A 24,149-nucleotide genomic window follows, 5' to 3' on the forward strand; every position below is an offset into this window, starting at 1 on the left:
GGACCTCCAGATTAATACAGAACTCTCACTGGGGGGAATTTTAACAATAGTTCTAAGGTTTCAAAAAGATTCATGCAAGATCATACAGGAGAGAAGTTGTTACATTTATGCTAAAACCAGCTGCAGTACTTGCATACTGTTCTGTATTTTACTGCATATGATATATCATACATAATTCATAGTCAGAGTAAAAAAAATAGTTTTTTCTTCAATTTTGTCTTAAACCAAAAACTGGATACCCTAAAATCTGTAAGCAAACATGACCAAAACAAGTCTGAACAAGTTGAAAATGCTGCCTATTATCCCCAAACTACATGAGATGACTGCTGTGACCTGGAAACATGTTGTTCTGCACATTATGAGTGTGAAATGAAGAGAAACAAGAAAGTTATTATTATTTTTTTTTTTTATGGTGTGGAATTTCCATTCAAAAACCACCAGCGGGTGACTCGTCGTCTCACGCGCAGAAGAGGAACCTCATTCTGAAAGCGAAAACTCCAATTAGTCCAGGTAATGAAACCCCAGTAGCACAATTAAAGCAGCGACGGTGCTCAGTGTAACCTAACGGTTATGATTTATGAAACACGTTCAACTGGTGATAAAGGTCCCTGGGCAAACTAATGAAAAACAATCAAAAATGCGCGTGGAGGAGTGATACAGCTGTGAGGAATGAAACAGACTGTAAAATTAGACTGGATCCAGCCGTGCCGGAAGCTGGAATATCGAGGCTACAGGAGCACAGCGGTAACTAACAGCTAATTTCACTGAACACTAACTTTGTAACATTTAGTCAACAAGCCTCCGCAGTGCTGCATCGATGAGGAAGGATGCGTTTCCCGTTTGCGCTCCTCAGTACTCTGCACTGACTGAAGCGTTCGGCTATGATGCGAGCGGGCATCCGTCAGGCCCGAGACGCGTGCAGTACTCGCTCTCCTATAGCATCCACAGCATAGGCTACATTTATTTTTTCATGCATTTTAAAGCAGGCCATTCTCTGCGCTATTAGTTGCCTATGGCTCCATTCAGATATAACCTGACAGAGGAGTAGCTGAATTTTATACATAAAAAAAAACCCTAAAAGGTTTGTGCCACCTGTAACTGCAGCGGAGGGAAATCGACTGGGCGAAATGGCCGTCTGAGAGAGGCAATAAGAGGCTGCTCAATTTCAGAATGAGCGATGGGGGTCAGCGATGATGAAAGGGGTGGGCTGGGGGAGGGGGGTTTGAGTAAATGCGCACCAGTCGCGGTAAACATTGCACTATGCTGGTATTTTAGCTTTTTTACATAACTCAAGTTCTTCCATAAAATGTTCAGCAGCGGGATTTTATCTGAGGGACAGAACTCGAGATCTATGATCCTCACAGGATCAAAGAAAACACCAAAATTCAACCAAAATACATGTATCCATATGTCATCGTGCTACACTTTTATTTTTATACATTTTACTTCAGAAGAATTACCTAACTACAGTATTTTTCACACTATAAAGCACACCGTATTATGAGGCACACTATCAATTAGCCTATCAATGTCTATTTATTGTTCTATTTTTATACATAAGGCGAACCAGATTATAAGTCGCATTTTAAGAGACACTATAAGGAACCTTCAATTCAGCAGGTCTCGCTGCTGGGTAGTGGTGGTGGTGAGGGGGGTAGCTAACTATGTTAAATAAAGCTAAGATAAGTAAACAAAAGACTTTCTTTTGAAGTCAAACGAGCGCTGGGTATTAATCCACGTAGATTTCTCTCTGGAAAAATGTTAATTTGGTTGAGTAAAGCACTTTTTTTTATTTACAGTAAGTTTCGATTCCCTGAATTCAACTGAACTGAAACTCCTGTATAATGGTCTAATTCAGCGGAGTGGCTTTATTGCTCCTTATAACCTGACTGTTAATTTATACATAGACACACTGGATTAAAAGGCACACCGACGATTTTTGGGATAATTAGGTGCGTCTTATAGTGTTCGAAAAACACAGTAAATGATTCACAGTTCACTATAAGACAACGAATAATTCACCTTTCTATAGAAATAAATAATCAAAGGGTTAATAAATCCTTAAAGTAGCACCTGGACTTAAAGAAAGAATACAAATAAAGTTGAAGCTACTGCTTTAACTGTCATGTCCAACGACTCACTGCAAGGAAAAAATAGACAGATCAGTAACTCTCAAAAATGAAGCTACCACAGGTCTTGTGCCTCAGTGCAGACTGATTGCATCTCCACATATTCGTGTTTTAATGACAAAAAAGTCAATTTCATCTTATTTTTTCCTCTTACCATCTCCAGTGTCTAATTCCAACAGTTTGTTTTTGGTGAGCTAATACTAGCATTTTTGTGTCCTTTTTAAACCTAAGGTACAGTTAGCGCGAAACACTGTCTGCAGCGCTCACAGCTGTGAGCAGTGAACACAGCACAGACTGCGCATGTGCATGGACACTGCGTTTGTTCTTAGCTGTGGTAATTAGCGTTACCTAGCTAATATATCAGATTAAACTGCGCCTTATCAACAGTTTAGCTCAAATAAATGGACTCTATTTAATAGCTGGGTCGGATCATGTTCTCACCACAAGAGAACCGCTCCAGAGTTTGTTTGGGACTGTACCGAGACCACCTCCTCTAGCAGGTCTCGGTCTGGTTCTTTTGATTTACACTTGAGTGTGATTACTGTTTTCACACCTGCTCAATCGAACCGCACTAAAGTTACAAACGGACCAGAGTTCGTTTTAACCAGACCAAACAGTGCTGGTGTGAAAACACTCTTAGGCAGCATGTGCTCCCAAGACATGGACTGCCCCAATGTGTAGGCAGCATATGATCCTTCATGGGCAGCATCATTAATTTCCACAAATTCTGAAGGCAGGGTGAGATGTAGCCTTCCATGCGAAGGCAATCCCATGATGCCGGATTTCCGAGTACCAAGCACGGCTGGCAGGCTAAGCTAACCCCCCGCTAGCATGCTAAGCTAACCCCACTGCAGCGCTCGCAGCATCAGGCGGTTGCATGTAAAAGGTTTAACTGTTAGACGAAACAACTGTAGATTAACCTGTTTGAGTGATTTCATGTGTAAACAATTGTGAAATTATGATGGTGTTTTCCATGAAGTGCTGCTACTAACCCTGATTATTTAGTCCCCAGGAATGAACCTGATTACCGGGCTGGGTTCTTATAGAGGCTCTTATATTGGGGAGATTAACTCCGCTCAGAGCGGCTGGTTTCAGCGTTAGCTCCTTTTATTAAGGTTTTTTACTTTGAATTTAGTAAAGTTTTCTCTCTTAACATCTTTCTTTTTATTATCACTATGCTTATTGTAGTATCACATCTGAACTAGTAGGTAGGAATTTACTATTGTGTGAAACATAGTCCAGTTTAATAATTTAGCTTTAGTGGCTTATACAAACTATTTATTTTATGGCTACATTACTCATGCATTTCTACAAAGCATCTAATCAGAAACAAATAAAATAAATAAATGAAACTGACCATACTCTGAGTATAAAGTGAGGGAACGTGTATAAATGAAAGTAAATCATGAATATTTAGGTGTATCTGTATTATAAGTACTTTGCTGCAGAAATGCATTAAAAAGTGAAATATCTGCCCCTGTTTGAGATGCCTTCTGAGGTAAGTGGTTAATAACTTAAATGTATACTGGATGTGATGACAAATGCTCCAAAGCGTGTCCCGAATGCGCTGCTGCATAAGGTTCATTATTGGTTAAAACCTGCCGAACAAGAGAGCTACCTAGGCAGCTCCCTTTAGAATGGAACGCAGCTTCTGTATGAACAAGGGGTGTAACAGTACAGAAAATTTACGGTTCAGTTCACACCTCTGTATAAACCCCTCGGTTTGGTACGGTTGGTGGAAAAGATTAAGAGGATGGGCATTCTGTATAGTCTCACCTTTATTAACTCCATAATAACAATGAATCTTTATAATAATCATGTTTAGTTTTTTTGGGATGGAATGTCGTAACGGGGATCGAGCTCTTTTATTAAATGCATGAAACAGCATTACTTTAACTGCTTAAACTACTAATATTTTTGCCTAAGCATATTACGAGACAGAGAGAGAGAGAAATTTTTCTTTTCATTGTCACCATTCCATGCTGACCCTCTCGCAGCAGCTCGTGGTATAAAATAGACTGTAGCATATTTTGTTCTTCTCAGCGATAAACAGAAAACAGCTTCAGTAATTTGATAGAAATATACATTGTATGTAATAAAATACATTAGCTGTAATTTTCTGTTAAAATATTACACGAAAGCGGTTAGCACGGTTAGCGGGTAATGTTAATGCTGCTCCAGCAGTGCTAGCCGGGGTTAGCAGAAGGCTACAGGCAGATAATACTCACCTCTAAATGGCAAAAGAGCTAGTGCGGTTAGCAGCTAATGCTAATACTGCTCCAGTCTCAAGTCAAAACTAAACTGAAACTTCTGCACTTCAGCGGAGTGGCTTTACTGCTCCTTACATCCAAACTGGAAAAAATCATACATAAGGTGCCCTGGATTACAAGGCGCACTGACGATTTTTGGGAAAATTAACAGATTTAAAATGGGTCTTATAGTGTGAAAAATACTGTACCCTTATTTCAACTCAGAAAATGATGGTGAATCAGACATGGTTGGTGTGCTGCCATTGTACAACAGTTGTGTCTGCAGGGTGTGTTCCAAAATGGATTGGGATGGATGAATGGGGATGGATGGATGGATGGGGATGGATGGATGGATGGATGGATGAATGGGGATGGATGGATGGATGGATGGATGGATGAATGGGGATGGATGGATGGATGGATGGATGGATGAATGGATGGATGGATGAATGGATGGATGGATGGATGAATGGATGGATGGATGGATGGATGGGGATGGATGGATGGGGATGGATGGATGGATGAATGGGGATGGATGGATGGGGATGGATGGATGGGGATGGATGGATGGATGGATGGATGGATGGATTGGGATGGATTGGGATGGATGGATTGGGATGGATGATTTAGGGAAATAAAATATGCTACATATATTTACATTTTACAGCAACGCGCTACAGGATTCATATAAACAACCTTAAGAAGGGCCATTATGTCAGACTAGATGGAACATACTATAAATAAATATATAAATCGCACGACTGTCTATTTAAAATCAGTAACAAGAAATGTAATCCTAGGCATTTAAATACATAGAGAGAGTTCTGCTTTGGATTAAAAGAAGCTCACAACCCAATTTAAAATAAAACACTACACTTCCAAGTGCATGAATGTGTAGAGGAAATACTGCTGCTAATGGTGAGGCTTTTCACAGAAATAAGCAGGTTACGTATTCAGGTTTTGATGTTAAAGGGAAATGAAATCATGCAAGCTGGTTAATTAATTTTGAAAAAAGCTAATAAAAGACGTTTGAAATAAGACCCTGTATCACTCTTCACGAATCCTTGAGCACTGGCTTTCATTTTACACAGATGAAAAGGACACCTTAAATAACCTCCTCGTTTTTTCCGCCTCCGTCCTATTCAATTTAGTCCTTCACTACTGAGTTTGAAAATCACACTTTAACATCTAATGGCTGAAATTGAGGGGCTCGGGACGAGTGCGAACAATAAAGCTTTTTTAGCTGGGAAACCCGAGCACCCTTTAATGCGGCGACAGGAAAAGCGAGGAGGACATGTTACCTTGCCTTTTCCTCCGTCGGCCTACGCGCTTGGCACATCCGTCAGGAGCGGGGCTGAGCGGGAGATTAGCTCTATCTAAGCTCCGACGGGTGAATTAGCCAGGCACGCAGGAGAAATCATTTCCCAAACTTAGGCTAATTGAAAATAATAAAACTTTAATTAAACTATGAGCAAAGAAGTCAGTCAGCCAGCCGTAGCACTAATGGGTGAAACGGGTGCACAATGTCGTCTCGTTGCTTACAAGGAGCCAAAATAAGACGTGTTAAATATGCCGATTTGTTCATTTCCAATCCTCTGTTCCTCATCAGAGGAATAATGCTGGCAACACTGGCAGTTTAACCACGGATGAGAGGAACATTACACCCATGCGCACACACACACTTCTACAAACACACACACACACACACACCCAAATCCACATTCCATCCAGACCAGACAAACGGCCCTTAACAAACACTGCCAGTCAATAGAGCCTCAGCCATCTGTGACACTGAGGTCACTAAAGACGCTGTAATCGTTAACTGGCCAGTATCTCAGAACCAGTCCAGAGTGCCAGCAGCAGAAGCAGCGGCGGCGGCAGCACCAGTAGCAGCAGTGGAGAAGCTGGCCCATCATCAGCATACTAATGCTAATGAACCAAAAAACACACATGCACACACACGCATACACACAATTGACAATTGAATCGGGGCTTGTTAGCGGCTCGGACTGGCCCAGCAGGCAGTCTGGGAGCTGGAAGGGCTAAAGAGAGAGAAATCAACTGTTCTATGATTACAAAACGAGCACGTCTCGCTTTAAAGGGCTCGGTGCGCATCCATCACAGTGGCAGTCTCGACTCTAACAGGCCTCGTGATATACGTCTGTTACAAGCGGTCCCGAGGCTCGCGCCCGCGACCGGAGGCGGCGAGCTAATCTCGCGGCGCCGTTGATGAATGCACGTGGTCTTAGAGGACGCTGCACCCGCTGCCGCTCTGTGTGCTCTGTCGCGTTAAAAAGAGTTACAGTGTTTTTGTACGCGTGCGCCGATCCAATCAACCGGCTCCCTCCCTGACAAGGGAGCGTATTTTACGAGGCACGTTATTTCTTGATGCATTCGCTGTCCCGAGGGCACCGGGACCACACCTGCGCCTCCTCCCTCCCGCGGACGGCGGCAACAGGAGTTTGGGAATTATTTTAGTGAGATTAGTATTTCAGTAGAAACTGTGTAGTCTGCGTAATGCGTCACACCTGAATAAACCCGTGAGGTGTAATCATTATCTAACCGCTCCAGCGCGCACCGTAAACCAACATAAATCTGGAGCCGACATTACACCTCCAACGCCATTCAGAGGCACCGAGGCGAACTTGTCTCATCTTTGATCGAGAAGCTGACGTCCTCTCAGTCTCAGGACGCTGGGCTGACGGCTGATTGCTGTTGGGAGCGGCCAGGCTTTACACCAGGCCCTGGAGAGCATGGATGGACAAAAGCAGCCAGGAGAGTTTTTTTTTTTTTTTTTTTTTTTTTATAAAAGCAGGTTTTTTGTAAGTAAGCTCAGAAATGTGATCATTAAGCAAAAAAAATACAGAATTCTGTACTACAGTCTTGAATAAATAAATGAATGAATAAAGTTACATCTATATAGTGCCTTTCTTGAAACCCAAGGACGCTTTACAATAACGTTTTATTATGACAACACAGCACTTAACCACACACATACACGAAGCAGCAGCCCCCACAAGTAGATACGATCGTCCATCTGGAAGACTGCACTGAGCACTGAGGAGTTAACCCACGACAGAGTTTGTTTAAAGAATTAGTGCACACTTTCTGTAAACCCTATGAACTTGATTTCACTTCTCAATATGATTCAATTCATCCACTATTTGATATATGATTCTGCCAACACTTTCTGGAATACACAAGTGAAAATGGTTTCACACGTTAAAGCGTTAACGCACACTGTTCACTGCAATCAGTAACACGTTACTATTTTTTTAACGTTTAAGTTAATTAAGGCGCCAAGTTTGACCCCTACAGCCGTCGTAATCTGTCTATCTATTCAAGCACACTATATTGATTTTAGCTCTCCTCAAACAAGTATATACTATCATTTCTTTTGACACCATTAATATAACTTACATATAATTGCATTTTACATTTCTTACATTCATTCTAGGCCTGGACAATAATTCGATATCGGTATTTATCGCGATAAGAAATGTTTCAATAACGGTGATATCATTTTTGTAGTATATCGATATGTATTATTTACAGATCTGTCACGGACATGCGATTTACTGGCGTCAGCTCGCCGCACAGCTGAACACAATCAGCTTCCGTAGCTGGACTATCTCTGTGCGTGATGACGTAATCACATAGGCACGTAGCCAGATAGGCTAGGCTAGGCTAGATTTGGCTAGGCTAAGCTAGGCTCGGGTCCGCTACGCATCTAAAATGCCTCGCGCTGGAGCCAAACGGAGCCGGCACGAGCGGATCCAAGGTTAAGGTAGGCTCGGTTTGCATCTGAAATGTTCCGCGCTGGAGTGGAACGGAAAGGAACCGAGCCTAGCCTAGCCTCGGGTCCGCCTACGGGTTCGCTCGGTCCGCCTACGGGTCCGCTCGGTCCGCCTCTGGTTCGCTCGGTCCGCCCACGGGTCCGCTCGGTGAGCGGCCAGTTGCGGGTCCTCTTTGTCAGCCGCGGGTCCTCTTGGCTCCCAGCGCGGGACATTTTTGATGCAAAATGAATGCCCCTGCCGCTTCCACAAGTGATCAATTGAAGGAGGGAGGTCTAATTCAGTGGTGAGGATTTGGTTCGACTCTCGGAAGGTCTGCTAAACTTCAGTTTGCTGCAAATTGTGCCGGAGAGTGGAGCCGACCAGCAGCGGTAACGTTAAAACATCTAATCTGTTCCACCACCTCAATCAGTTCCACTACATACAATATTTTCCTTATACTGGCTGAAGCACTTTTATAGCTTATGTTGTAAGTTATTTAAGTTATTTAAAGTTTATGAATCCTTTAGGTTTGTTTATTTGACGGGGATATCATGTTCCTTTTATGTTCACAAAGAGTTGTATTTTGGCTGAAGCACTTTTGTAGCTTATATTGTAACTAAGTTATTTATAGTTGATAAAGCCTATAGGTTTGTTTATTTGACGGGGAAGTCTTGTTGCTTTTATGTGTATAAAGGCTTCTTGTGTTCTTTATCCTAGTTGGAACACTTTTGTTTTGATCTGTTAAATTTGTTTACAAAAGACTAAGAAGCTCTGCTTCTATCCTAATTTTAAGTTATTTTTTATTGGTAATAGTTATATTGGCTTATGTTTGATAGGGATGTCATGTTTTTATTTTGCTATATGCAAATAAAATTGAGCATTGATTTATCTTGACTATTGTTTATTTCTTAAGTATTATAATGTTTTCGTGAAAGGAGGTTTCAAAGACTTAAATTAAGTAGACAGTAGTAGGTACTAGGGGTGTGCCATATCATATATCACGATATTATACTCTGAAATATCGTGCCACATCACTCATCCCTAATTATCACATCAGGGTACTAATTTTTTTGCTGTTTTAAGCAAAAGAAAAACTCACACATTTCTAATTTCCTATTAAATATTTACTAGAGACAGATTATATCTGTAAAGTGTCATTTATTTTACTTTAATACTGGATATATGGAGATATTTGGAGTGCATTATTATTATTAGTATCATGTAATTCTCAATTATTGACTTCTGTTATAAATCTGCTAAAATTATTGTTTTTTTTTAATATCTTAAAGGTGTGCAATATCATATCGTATACAATAATAAAAAAGTTTTTTGTTTTTTTGTCATATCGCCAAGAGTATCGTTATCGCGATAATACCATGAAATATTGTGATATTATTTTAGGGCCATATCGCCCACCCCTAGTAGGTACGTATTTCCATTGCAGGGATTCTTAGCAGTTTTCTGAGGCCTTCTAAGTATTTATATCGATATCGGAATTATATCGTATCGACCGAAATTAAGGAATATATCGTGATATGAATTTTGCCCATATCGTCCAGCACTAATTCATTCTTTTATTTACATTCAAATATCCACTATAAAAATGTATGGCTGAAGAAAAACAAATGTGATTAAATCACAGTTAATCACAGAATTTTGTTGTGATTAGTTGGATTAAATGTTTTAAATCGATTGACACCACTATTTCACACACATAATACAAAGGAAAAGTTTACAGCAACGTTTCCTGCTCCAGTTCAATTGGGACTGAACGAATATATACACCTTCTGAGAGAGGTGGAATACTTGACAATTTTAATGCCCATCATGTAAAAAAAAAAGGGGTTGTAGTCCAAAAGTCCAAGACTTTTTTTTAAGGTCTCCTTTTTGCACCTTTTAAACCTGAAGCTTAATAACTAGCTGATGAGCTGAAGCAGGTATGATACAGAGCAGTGCTGTACTCAATCATGACCTGATTGGGTTGCCCCTCAGGACACACAAACACACGGCCTTCATGCTTTCACTTTAGGGACACGCATTACAAAAAGAAAGCCTGTGTTTTCAGCCATTATCAAATGCTTCCACAATTGCTGCAGATGGCAATGAACAAGTCAGGGACTTCAGACCAGAAAAAAACTCAACAAAGAGTGTCGTCAAACTGCTTTGGAGGAAAATGCAATTATAGAGAGCTTATTACTTTTATTACCCGTCATTCAAAACAGCCGCTCATTCTTCCATTCACACTGCGCAGTCATTAAATGCTAAATCAGGATCGACACCAAAAGGTACACAATCCAATCTCAATCTATCAGCACAATACATCTCCGCTATCCTCCTAAGAATTGCAAACACAATCTGTTGCCTAATTTAGCTTAAATGGTAAACGACAATGCATTGCAAATCTATCTATTAATCCTCTCAAAGGAACAGACAACTCATCCTCCATAGGGAGCAGAAGACAAGCCTCTTTTGATGCTTCTGAAAGCAACGTGACGGCATTCTTTAAGTGGAAACATATGGTTATCAGAAATTCAACAATTCCAATGTGAAGTGGAGCTGTGCGGGGCAGAAAAGCACAGACAGAATACATCTCCTCACTCAGGAAGTAGAGCTTCAGCAAAATCTGAATCAGGCAGCGATAAGGCAGAGGCTGGACTGAACTCAATTAACACAGGGCAATCCAATAGAAGGGGAATCACAGCACTCTACAGTCATCCTGAACTCAAACAAGCCTTTATCAACGGCCAATACACATTTTATTTAGTCCACTAATGTTCTTTTATCTGCAGCTTTGGTAAAAAAAAAAAAAACTTATTTTGGAAAACAGTTTTTTTTTTTTTCCACTTTGATTAGGCAGTGTTTCTTACATTTTTGTTTATACTTTGTTTTGTGGTGGTCGAGTGAACTGCATCCCTTTTATTACTATGCATTAATTCCTTAATTTCAGGGCTGCAGTTTATAACAAGTTTATAACTGAAGCCTTATGCGAACCATGTCCAGAATAGGGCTGCAACTAATTTACTGACTGACTGACTGACTGACTGACTGACTGACTGACTGACTGACTGACTGACTGACTGACTGACTGACTGACTGGATGGACGGACGGACGGACGGACGGACGGACGGACGGACAATTCAATTCCGCGTCAACAATTTTTTATGGTCGACGTTCTCGATTACATTGACCAATCATTACAGCCCTAGTCCAGATGCAGAGGTGACATCATGGTTCTAAGGCATCTGTTATGGACCTTAATACAGAAGAAATGGGTATTTTTTTATTCAGATCTTTTCTGGATAAAATGGATGCATCAAACTAGTTAACAGTAAATGGACGAAAAGGGATCGGCCAGACAGAATAGCAACAAGTCCAAAAGCCAGAAGTGCACTGATACTGCATGCCTTCAAGATGACATTATTTTCAGGGACATTTCAACAAGACAATGCAAAACCGCAAAAGCATGGCTGAAAAAAGGGGGTCTGTTTTCCAGTAGAGAATGTGCAGCGAATTTTAAGTTGTATATGTGACAACTTTTATTATCTTTTACTGTTACAGAAGACAAGCTGGCAAGAAGAATGGGACAAAATATCAAATCGCTTTTTTTTTCCAAACTTGCTTTTGGTATTTGTTACAGCAAAATGCAAGACACACTGTTTTTACAGTCTTTTTTTTGCTTTTTTCCATATTGTTTTCCAACATTTTCTGAGATGGGGTTGCATTTAGTGTTTCTATTGTTGTCTTGCATGTTCTGGTTTCTTTGTGTCAAAAACCAAAAGGTATGAAAAACGCATGAAGAAAAAAAAACCTCTCGAGAAGCCTTGTGACGTGTGGAACATGCTTTAATGGGCTATTCACTTTGTTGAAGGCTTTTAAAGTCAGTCCTCTGGCTGGGAAACAGACAGAGCTTAGAAAAACGGCACATTTAATGCTTCTCAGTTCCTATAGATGCACACAATTCTGATGAAACAAGCCTTAGGAGTGAAAGGAAACAAAGATTGCTGTGCATGTATCTTGTCATTGTGTCTGTCAGTTTAATCCACAGTTGCATGTATGGAATAGTAGGAAAAACTACTGGGCTAGAAAACCACCTTGCATCACTGCACACACAGGATCTTATAGTATCTCAAGTTTTCTTTCTTTAAATCTATCGAATCTACAAACTTCCACACAGTGTTGCCCTTAAAGCACTGCTGAGTGTGCCAGCGATGTGATTTGCCACGATACATTATGTTGAAGGTCATCTTGCTTTCAGGTCAATGGGATCATTACAGTCATCAGCACTGACAGGGAATGAGAATGCTTGAGAATGGTGATGACGATGGACATTCTGAGAAAAGCTCGGCTAAACTGAAAGAGACAGTTCCTTGAATAAAATCAATGTTTCATATGCTGCATATAACCTACAGTTTGCCATTGAGAACAGGTACTGTATTTTGATTGGATGCCCTATATTTACATTACTGGTGCACCAATATGGGAGTTGATGGTGCTGCTATCCATATGATTTCCTTATTGTGCACCAAAGGTCTTCAACCCTACTCCTGCAAAGCTACCATCCTGCAGGTTATCCCTCCATCCCAAATCTAACACACCCTATTCAATGGATCAGCACTTTTGGAGGCAGAAATTAACCAGATCAGGTGGGATTGATTCGTGGTTGGTGCTAAAGTCTGCTTGAAGATACATAACATGTATATAAAAAGCATATAAAATGCATTTATATTACAGAGCAATATCACATGTATTTAATTTTTTTTAATGCAAAACAATTAAGCGCATTTATCGTATTTTTCGCACTATAAAAGGCATTTAAAATCCTTTATTTTTTCCCAAAAATCATCATTGTACCTTATAATCCGGTGCGTCTTGTGTATGAATTCTACCAATCAGGTTGTAAGGAGTAGTAAAGTCACTCTGCTGCAATGTAGAGTTATACAGGAGTTTCAGTTTAGTTCTTCAGCACAGAGACTTGAGACTGGAGCAGTATTAGCATTAGCTGCTAACCGCGCTAAGCACCAACTTTTTCGCCATTTAGAGATATTATCAGTCTGTAGCCTGCTCCAACTCTGGCTAGCACTGCTTTAGTAGTATTAGCATTAGCTGCTTTATTTATTGTTTTGATCCAACCCACTGATTTGAGCTGCAGTTTAATCTAATATATTAGCCAGATAATTACCACAGCTCTAAACAAACTCTGTCTGTGCTGCTGCTCCATGCTAAGCTGTTTTCACTTTGAACACCGTATATGTGCAGCGTTTACTGCTCGCTGCTGCACCACTCCACTTACTGCGGAGACATTTAATTGAAAACATTGTGCTTAAAAGACCCAGGGCAGCTTCACACTGCACAGATATTTGCGCTGGTCTGTAACACAGAAACTTATTGCTGTATTTAGCTTCTTTACCTTCTATATCTACCTTCGAAGACAGATCTGACCAATCAGAGGAGACACCGCGCTTAGGTGGTTTGTTGATTTGCATTTTGGTGCATTTAGGTTCATGCCTATGCAAAATCAATCAGAGAGAGAGGGAGGGAGAGAGAGAGAGGGAGGCAGAGAGAGAGGAAGGCAGAGAGAGAGAGGAAGGCAGAGAGGGAGAGAGAGAGAGAGAGAGGGAGGGAGGGAGGCAGAGAGAGAGAGAGAGAGAGAGAGAGGGAGGGAGGCAGAGAGCGAGAGAGCGAGAGAGAGAGAGAGAGAGAGAGAGAGAGAGAAATAAAGCTCTATGACCGGGTCTGAGCTGAAAGTACAGAGCGCTGCAGTTCAATTGTTCAGCCAGACAATAAGATCAGTGCGTTGGGCGGGGACGGGGCAGATTACGGTGGAAGTATGGCAAATTTGGTGTTTTAATCAACTTAAAAAAATAGTTACTCATTACTGATTCCAAATTAACAGCTTGCATTAATGCCTTAATGTTGACAGCCCTTGTAATAAATTGTTTTTGATTATGTCTTTTTCTTTCAAATCTGTGGGAAATACTAAAAAATTAGCACTCATGAGCTAGCACTCATCTTAAAAACCTAAAAGACACACTGCTTCAACCCCCCCAAAAGCGATCAGAGACATTGAAGAATCTTTAAAGCTATCCTACAGTAGTTGTCTGCATTTAAAGAGGAAACATTAGCTAGCTGAGTGAGTCAGTGATTCAGTGCACTAGATTAATTAAATGCTTTAAACCTGATGTTTTTCTCTGGGCCTTTCTTACCTTATTGAGCTCACTGTTGCTGAGTAGTAGATCAAGTAGCTCCTTCAGCGAGTCCTCCATTTGTCCCAAGTGCTGAGCAGAAGGTCTTCCCTGCTCCAGGGCCTGTGCTGCCGCCCGGGAGGCCTGCAGGAGTAGAGGCGGGTCTGGGAGAGCTTTGTTGCCACTGGCCTGTTTGAAGGCCTCTATCACAGAGCTGAGCAGATAGAGTACTGAGTCCCAGACCACAGCACCATCTCCGTCCACTACCAGAGCAGGGCCGGACCACCTGCGCAGCCCACTTAGGTGCTGCAGAAACTGCATGCGCTTGGACAGAGCATGCTCCAGGGTGCCAGTACTGCAAGGGAAGCTGACACAGCTGTGGCTGGAATGTATGGAAGATGAGGGAACTGTGGAAGTGTGGCATGGGGTGGGCACATCGAGAAGGTCGGGTGTAGGATGTAGAGTCTGTGTGTTGTTGCTGGTCCCACAGCCAGAGTCACTCTCTGAAAGCTGGGCATCAGTGGGATCCTGGTATAGAAGCTTTAACACATCATCACCTGCGCAGAGAATTGGATCAGCAATCATTAAATGAACAACATGGGAATGTTAACTCGTTCAGGAACACACAAGAAATATCCTTCAAAATTTACAGTGTCACGCCTGGAGCCACACTCCAGGTGTGCCTGCGAGATCCAGTCTCCAGACTACATTACCCAGAAGCACCTTACCATGACTTCACACGATCACATGACTCTGCACTGCATCTCCAGGAAGCTAATTAATAAAATTCTCAACACCTGAACACCTGTGAACTGTATAAGTTCTGTATAAACAGAACTTCAGCACACACACTCATTGCCGAGTAACTGTTTGGTTTTCCTGCATTATAAAGCATTTTACCCTACTTAGCTCTGTGTATTACCTGGACAGTTTATCTCTGACTCTGATTTTTGCCTTTTCTCCAGTACTGCCCTGCTGTGTATGACCCCAGGATTGTTTTATGGTTTATGGTATGTGCTTTCTATATAGCTGCTGTTTACAGTTACTGACCCTGCTCATTTTGACTACCCTTTTGTATTTTAATTTCTTTAACGAGCCCTGTCCGAATATGACAGTCAGATTAACTGATACGGACAAATTACATTTCTAAATCATTTCTAATTAATTTAAACTTAGTTTATGTTTTTTTAGGTTACGGGCCTAAATATATTTATAAAGATGTCTCTCTGAGTAACCACTGTGCACTGTTGCACTGACTTGCTTGGTTGACATATAGTTTGGCTTATAAGCTTAAAAATCTCAACAAAAAAAAAAATTAGTCACTGGGCTTAACTGCTCCAGACCCAGCTCTGCTGAAAAACTACATTTCTCACATAACTTTCTGTGCCCTGCATATTTTACTGTCCCCAGAAAACATTTTCATAGAAAGTAGGCAACTTTCTCTTAAACACAACTGCAAAGTGAGTTTTCTTCTTTACAGTGACCATAAATATAACATACAACAATTTCATACATTCAGAATGCATGCATATAAACGACAAGCATAAACACTTATAAACACTTATAAAACTTACTAACAGAATATCGCTATCGTCACAATATTGTTGCATACGATAGTGTATAGAGCTGTGTATTGAAAATAACGTATATATACACAATATAATGTACAGTATAATGTGTATTGTGATTAAAAGGGGTTTACATTCAATATATCACAATATATTGTTTAATAGTTTCCCCATCTCCAGTGTTTACTGCTTCTCTCACCAGCCTGGTGGCAGTCTAAGCACTCTAGTCTAATTTAGCAGGTCTGTTTTGAGAAGTGACTCTCTACTGATGTAAGAGAGGAAGCAGAATCTTGTTGCAGCCACAGAAAAGCATATGCTGAAAGAAAAGCACTGAAAGGGAAGAGAGCTGGAAATAGAGCTAAGCTAACCCAGCCTGGATCTGAGAAGAGCTAGGGGGGAGGAGTCGTCACTCCGAACCTAATTAAACTTCAGCTCTGTAGTGTTTACCTACCCTGCCTGTTTTTCTATCCCTTGGAAAACGCTGTACTTAAGCGCACTCATTCCATTAGAACATCTGCCTACTGACAGAACATAACATGACTGTAACATACACTATTAATGTCGTTACCCAATTATATTGTTGAAATATGCCACCTGAAACAAGTCACCAATGCACTGAATCAGATAACTGACTGATAAGATTGATTTTTTTCAGTAGGGGTGTGCCATATCATATCGTATGCGATAATATTGCCAACATTTTTGAATATCGTGAACGATATTATACCCTAAAATATCAGTGCCATATCACCCATTCCTAATTATCCCATCAGGGTACTACTTTTTTATTTTTAGCAAAAGAAAAATCCACACTGTTCTCATTTCTCATTATATATCTACTAGAGACAAATTATATCTGTCCAGTATCACTTATTTTACTTTAATCCTGGATATATGGAGATATTTGGAGTGCATTATTAGTATCATGACATTCTGGATCATTGACTTCTGTTACAAATCTGCTAAAATTCTTGTATTTTTTTTATATCTCAGTTAGGGATGTGCTGTATCATATCGTATACAATAATAAAATGTAAGTTTTGTTTTGTTGCAGTAGTGTATTTTTTATTTTTTTGTCATATCACCAAGAGTATCGTTATCACGATAATACCAGGAAATATTGTGATATTATTTTAGGACCATATCGCCCACCCCTATTTTAGAAGCTGACTAAGCTACAGCTCAGTCTTGACCAGTGACTGTAGGAAACCATGACCAGCACCACATCTTTTAAAAGTGAAGCAAACACAGGTCTAGCAGCTTTATATGTATTATGTAGTTCCGCACATTTCCATGTGTTTTAATGACAAAACAGCCATTTTTAGCTATTTTTTTTAAATCTAATTTTCTTCTCTCTACTGTCTTTCTACTTCCAGGATCTAGTTCCGACAGTTCTTCTCCCTGTGCTAATATTTGCACTTTTTACCCCCCCCCCCCCCTTAGCAATCTATTGTAAGAAGCCAGGATTACACTTAGTGTAGTGTAAGTGTTTGACAACCTATGTGTCTCACTGACCCTTGTGATCTTTTGACTTAAGACATACAGTGTTTCACAAAGGGGAGTACACCACTCACATTTCTGCAAATATTTAATTATATATTTTTTTAAGAGATAACAGTATAGAAATGAAACCTATATAATTATATAAGTGTATACTACTCATAGTCAGTATGCAGCTTGTACAGCATTATATATTTACTGTCCTCTGTCATCTGAAAATAGCTTAACACACGGCCATTAATCTCTTCAAATAGCTGGAATTAAAAGTGAGTACACCCCACAGTATACATTGTGCCCATTGTGTCAACATTTTTTGTGACAATCATTATTATCCAACACTGCCTTAAAGGAGAAATCCAGTGTGAAATGGACTTGGGTTGTAGTGAAACATGATAACTAGTACAAACTTTTGCAAAATAGCCCACTTCCGCTCACCCCGATGCCGATGCTCCCAACAGGCTTACAATGCTAGCGATACGGGCATAGAGTTACCCATGAAAAAAATCACTATTTTTACACAATAAATTGCTTTAATTTCATTTCATACCGGATTTCTCCTTTAACTCTCTTAGGCATAGGATTTATCAAAGCTGCACAGCTTGCTACTGGAATCCTCTTCCACTCCTCCATGATATTATAGATACTAAACATCCTGTGCTCCTCATCCTATCACTTGAGGATGCCCCACATGGGCTTAATTGGGTTAAGGTCTAGAGACAAAATTAACAGCCCCCCCCCCCCTTCACACCTGAGACCTTATAACTCTTAACAAGTTACTTATCTCCAGGGTGGGAAAATGTCTATTTGGGCACAATTTGTCCATTTTCACTCAGGGGTGTACTCATTTTATTGCCAGCGGTTTAGAAAAGAATAGTTTTGTGTTGAGTCCTTTGAGATTAAAATCTCTTTTTTCAAGGGAGACAGATTTAGCTGTACATTGACTTCGTATTGTATAAAACTGTTATATTTTCTGTGTTGTCCAAATAAAAGATATATTAAATTATTTACAAAAATGTGAGGGATGTACGCACTTTCGGAAGATGTTGTACAGTGAAACGTACATGAACTACACTTCTACTGTTGCTTTTACTGTTATTCAGTATGCTGTATTTTGTCCAGTGGAAAAAATCTACATTTCTTCTATAATGTAAATCAAATAAAGGCAGCCAGATCTGAGAAAAAAGAGGGCAGGTCTATCACATGTGTAGGTGAGTCTGGCGTGTCTTTGGGTCTCCACTGCAGACTCTGGCAGTCAATTTGACAACATGATGGACAATTTTGGCTTTATTTTAATAAAATGGAAGGAAATGAAGCCACAGCATCCATGTTTTCTACAGTTAATGGTCACAACAGTGTCCCTATATGCCTCCTTATTGCACTAAACTCACATTTCACACTCCCATAACTTATTACCTATTGACTGCTAACCATTATCTCTAGCACTACCTTAACTACTAGCCAGTAACTACTCGCCTACATTTAGCACCACATTGATTGCAATAATATCAAGTAAAAATGTTGCCTTAGTTGCCTTTGTGTTTTTCACTGATGATTCTAGTAACGCCAATGCTACAACCTAACTTAAATTTGAACATTTGAGCATTCTCCCTCAACTTTAAAAGACCAATCAAATAATATTATTATATTTAGTCATTATTATATTTAGTCACATTCTATATTTTTACTCAATTTAATTGAAAAAAAAATAATTAGTGTATAAAAACAGCTACAATGCAAAAAATACCTACTCTATTTGTGAATAAGATCCATTAATAGAACTGGCATTTAAAAGTCAGCGCAGGACTCGGCACTTTTTGGGGTTCTTTAAGTCTAAAATAAGACGCTGTAGCTTGAAAGTGAGAGCAGGTCGACAAAGTCTGCTCCAGGTGTTAAAGCAAAAGAACAGAATGTAAAAAAAAAACAGAATATAATTAGTCAAGAAATGTGAAGGACTGACACACACACACTCACCGCGTTCAGCCTCAGCAGATTTTCTTGGTTTTGACAGCAGCTTTGTGAGCAGGAGTTCTTGTCTAAGTTGTAACACTTCCTCCTTGAGGTCTTCAGCTTTTGCTTTCCAAGTTTCTTCTTGCTTTTTGAGTCTGGCGGCCAGGATTTCTGCATGCTGTCTCCCACTCACCCCAGGGGGCTTGCTTTTTATTATAGCCACTGCCACAGCAAGCTTAGCGGTCCTGAGGTCCCACGTTGCTTTTCCTGAAGCAGAAAAGCAGAAGAAGTACACAAGTACTACTTATACACCATTTACTCTTTGATGCTTCTTTCAAAATGCATTTCAAAAGAGCTTGCAATAATGTTATTTTGACTTGAATTTAAAATAATTGAGCACACTTGGGACTGAACAATAGAGCAGCTAACACCAGCTAGTTAATTTATTCTCCTTTTCTGAGGCTGATTTTCAAAACCTTTCAAAATCTGCTGCATTAGGTCCGTCACAATTATGAGGCTGTGAACTTATATAAATTATGATATAATATATGGACATGACCATATTTTTTGCAATATTGTAATTTTGTGTTTACTATGCTTAATGTTAATAAGTCAGTATTTTTTGTAGTGTTTTATCATACTTCCATTTTTATATTTAAGGTATATAAAGATATATATGAATACCCCTTATTAAATAAAAAGTCAGTTGCTCTTTTGAAGTGTGTAATTTTGAAGTATGTTTCATTATATCAGTGGCAATGACATGGCAATCATATTTTTTTATCACAATTATTTTAAGCATATTATGTCATCCAAAAATTTATTATTGTGAGAGGCATACACTTTTACTGGAAAATGAGGTTATCTTAATGCTTAGATCATGCTATATATTGATATTTCACACTGTTTTATAATTTGATTTGGGAAACCAAACTAATCACTTTAGTTGGAATTCCTTTAAAACTGTCTATATATCTGTATAAATATGACCTAAAATAATCAGATTTTCACAAATACTAAAAATATATAATAAGAACCATATTAAACAAATAACACAACATATAATACCTAGTGATTTATTTATTGAGGAAAATTATCCAATATTACATATTGTTGAGTGGCAAAAAAGATGTGAACCTCTAGGAATAGCAGTTAGTTTAAAGGCGAAATTAGAATCAGGTAGTTTCAATAAATGGGATGATAATCTGGTGTGATTAGGCGGAGCCTGTTTTATTAAAAGAACAGAGATCTATCAAAGTCTGCTCCTTACAACACATTTGAGAAAGTGTATCATTGCATGAAAAACGAAGATTCCTGAAGATGTCAGTAAAAAAGCTGTTAAACGTTACAAAACCATTTGACTTCATTGATGGAACAATGAATTGTGAATTATATTAGAGAGGGGGGGGTCACACCAGATATTTAAAACAAGGTTCACATATGTTTCCACTCACAAATATGTAATATTGGATAATTTCCCTCGATAAATATATGTACAGCTCTGTAAAAAAAAATCGATTTTACCAAATTGAAAAACCTCTGGAATATAATCAAGAGGAAGATGGATGATCAAAAGCCATCAAACCAAGCTGAACTGCTTGAATTTTCACACCAGGAGAGGTATAAAGGTTTTTAAAAGCAGTGTGTAAGACTGGTGGAGGAGAACATGCCAAGATGCATGAAAACTATGATTAAAATCCAGGGTTATTCCACCAAATATTGATTTCTAAACTCTTAAAACTTTATGAATATGAACTTGTTTTTTCTGCATTATTTGAGGTTTGAAAGCTCTGCTTTTTTTTTTTGTTATTTCAGCCATTTCTCATTTTCTGCAAATAAATGCTCTAAATGACAATATTTTTATTTGGAATTGGGGAGAAAGGTTGTCTGTAGTTTACAGAATAAAACAACAATGTTCACTGCACTCAAGCATAAACCTATAAATAGCAAAATCAGAGAAACTGATCCAGAAACTGAAGTGGTCTCTTACTTTTTTCCAGAGCTGTATATAGCGATTATTTTTCGTCTCTTTTGTCTCATCAGTTGCAATTTTTGATGATATTTAAGTCTTATTTATGCAGAAATATAGAAAATTCTAAAGGGTCCACAAACTTTTAAGCACCACTGTTACATAAAAAAACATGCATGAGTTTTTACACACTGATTAAAAGCTAGCAATTAGCAATGAATCAGTGATTTGTTCTGCTACAGGAACCCCAAACTAAAAAGAATCCACACATATCTCTGCCTGATAGGTATCATAACTGCTGTAGATGAAAAGTTTGGCTTCTTTTTGATCATTTTTCATTCCACCTTAAATGCTGCAGAGGTCACTGGTGACTGTAGACCCTGCTGAATTTAATCTATTTAAGATGGAATTGTTATATTAGTCTAATTTAAGTTGTGGCTAAGCTAGCTAGATAGAGTTAGCAAGCTAAATAGCTTTAATGACATATTACCTATTAAATCATTACCAAACCACACTCAAAGTAAACTAACTATCTTAACTAAATAGTTAATTAACTAGTTAGCTTAGCCATGCTGCTAGTTAACGTTAATTAGCTTAGCTAACTAAGCAGCTAGGTTAGCTAAATCAACCCATGCTGTATAAGTTAGCTAGCTGCTAGGTTAGTTAGCCTGTGAGCTAATGTTACCTCTACAGGGATAAGTGGTCATTGTGTGCTGATGCTCCGGTACAGGACTCTCTGTCTCTGTGGTGAATATGAGAGGATGAAGGTGCGGTATGATCCCGTGGGATGTGAGGGGCGGTCAGGGTGGTCTCAGACTGCCGCGTGCTGGGGGCTTTAAACCACTGAGCTCTCCTCAGCTCCTCTGAGTCAGGGTTGCCAGGTCCAACAAAAATATCCAGCCCAAGTCAGTCTTAAACCACCTTTTATAAGCTTAAACCATAGACTGTGTACAGCTGGACAGAGCATCGTCTCTCAAAGGTGAAGCCACCACAGGTCGGGCGCCCCCTGCTGTTCGGTTTCAGAAAGCTGTGTAACCCCACCCCATACCCATAGGTTTCAATGGCAAAACAGACAACTTTCAATCACGTTTTTTTCTAATATACTGTAATTTTATCTCCTTTATTTAAATGTAACAGCTAGTGTAACCTCTATTTATATTGTCAAAATTTTATATCCCCACAGAATTCGTTTTTAAAACGTTATTCAGCTCTATTCAAAAAGGTGTGGCTATTGAAAAAGGGCTGGTTATGGGCGGGACCAATAACAGACCATCAGCTCCGCTCCTCTCTGCAGTCTGTGACCCCGAGACAGCCCTCAGGGGCGGGGTTATTCAAATGAGTAGGCTGTCTCTCCACAGTCTTTCTCCCTCCTCTGGTCTCTACTGCGCAGACTCGGGTATCAGGATCATCAACATGGCGGAAGATTTTGGCTCCATTTTTATTGAATGAATGGGAACGGCGACACCGCGTCCATCTTTTTTTACAGTCTCTGCATTAAACTAGCCCAAAATATATCTTTGCCACACGTTTGAAGCAAATGGCAAAATAACTTTGAGTGTACGATTTAGTATTAGTTTGTTTATAAGAGATTTATTATCAGTATTGCTCTTTATCTTAAAGTCATAAAAAATATTTTAACATTAGATTTTTATAACAGTTTTATATCCCAGTCAAGAACATTTAATAGTAACATGATCAGCAAAACTCACTTCTTCCACTTTACCTTTTTTGTTCATTCTTTAAAGTAGCCCAAAAAACGCAAAGAAATGAATTTTCACCCGAGTCCAATTTGGCGGGAAAAACCGCGAACCTGGCAACCCTGCTCCGAGTTCACACAGCTGAGGGCGCTTACACACATCCTCAGCTGTTACAGATACAGCTCAACAGCACTGTAGAGCTGAAACTTTGCAACTCTGACCTTTTTAATCAATAAATATTAACTTAATGTATTACTAACTAATTCTGGTGAATTAAGGTGAATTAAGGGTGATTGGGACAGATACGATCTAATGTTTTTTTTACACAGGGTTTATTATTTTGCCTAAAGGGAAAAACGTTTTTGCTCAGTAAATATTACACAGTAAATATTTTACTAAATACAACTTTTAGTGTTAAATTAACATTTGAAGAAATAATTTTGACACTCACAGTTAATATAAATTTGCTGTGTAGCTGTAAAACCACAAAATCAAAACGAACATACAGCTCTGGAAAAAAAAATGAGACCACCTAAAAATGATTTTTACCAAATTCAATTACTCTGGAATGCAATCAATCCAAACTGAACTGCTTGATTTTTTGCACCAGGAGTGGCATAAAGTTATTCTAAAAGCAGTGTGTAAGACTGGTGGAGGAGAATTGTGAATTGTGGTTATGATCCAGGGTTATTCTACCAAATATTTATTTATGAACTCTTAAAACTTCATGAAAATGAAACTGTTTTCTTTGCATTATTTGAGGTCTGAAAGCTCTGCCTCTTTTTTGTTATTTCTCATTTTCTGCAAATAAATACTATGAATGACAATATTTCTATTTTGAGTTTGGGAGAAATGTTGTTCGTAGTTTATAAAATTAAAAAAAAAATGTTAATTTTACTCAAACATTTACCTATAAATAGCAAAATCAGAAAAACTGATGTGATCTCTTAATTTTTTCCAGAGCTGTATTTGGTATTTGGTGAGTGATTTTTTTGGCTAATTTGTTCCCCCCTTATTTCATTATTTTAAATAATAATAAATCTAGGTCTTTATGGGACTTCTAAGGTGACATAGTTAAAAAATTGTGTGGCCACAACTCATTAAAGCATGGAAACGAGATCCTAATGCATG

At 39.1% G+C, this 24,149-nt stretch overlaps 1 protein-coding gene across 1 annotated transcript in view; it reads right to left on the reverse strand.

Moving 5' to 3' along the window:
* The window catches only part of mei4 (meiosis-specific, MEI4 homolog (S. cerevisiae)), a 112,132-nt gene extending 89,774 nt beyond the window's left edge, over positions 1 to 22,358 (reverse strand). Inside the window, exons 1-3 of the mRNA XM_022664975.2 lie at positions 22,007 to 22,358; positions 19,377 to 19,619; positions 14,359 to 14,894 (exon numbers count right to left, since the gene is read on the reverse strand). Coding sequence (XP_022520696.2) covers positions 14,359 to 14,894; positions 19,377 to 19,619; positions 22,007 to 22,028 — 801 coding nt within the window. The 5' untranslated portion in view covers positions 22,029 to 22,358. The remainder of the gene's footprint in view (positions 1 to 14,358; positions 14,895 to 19,376; positions 19,620 to 22,006) is intronic.
* Positions 22,359 to 24,149: the final 1,791 nt, after the last annotated feature.

This window comes from Astyanax mexicanus, chromosome 1 (assembly GCF_023375975.1).
Source record: "Astyanax mexicanus isolate ESR-SI-001 chromosome 1, AstMex3_surface, whole genome shotgun sequence".
Lineage (NCBI taxonomy): Eukaryota > Metazoa > Chordata > Actinopteri > Characiformes > Acestrorhamphidae > Astyanax > Astyanax mexicanus.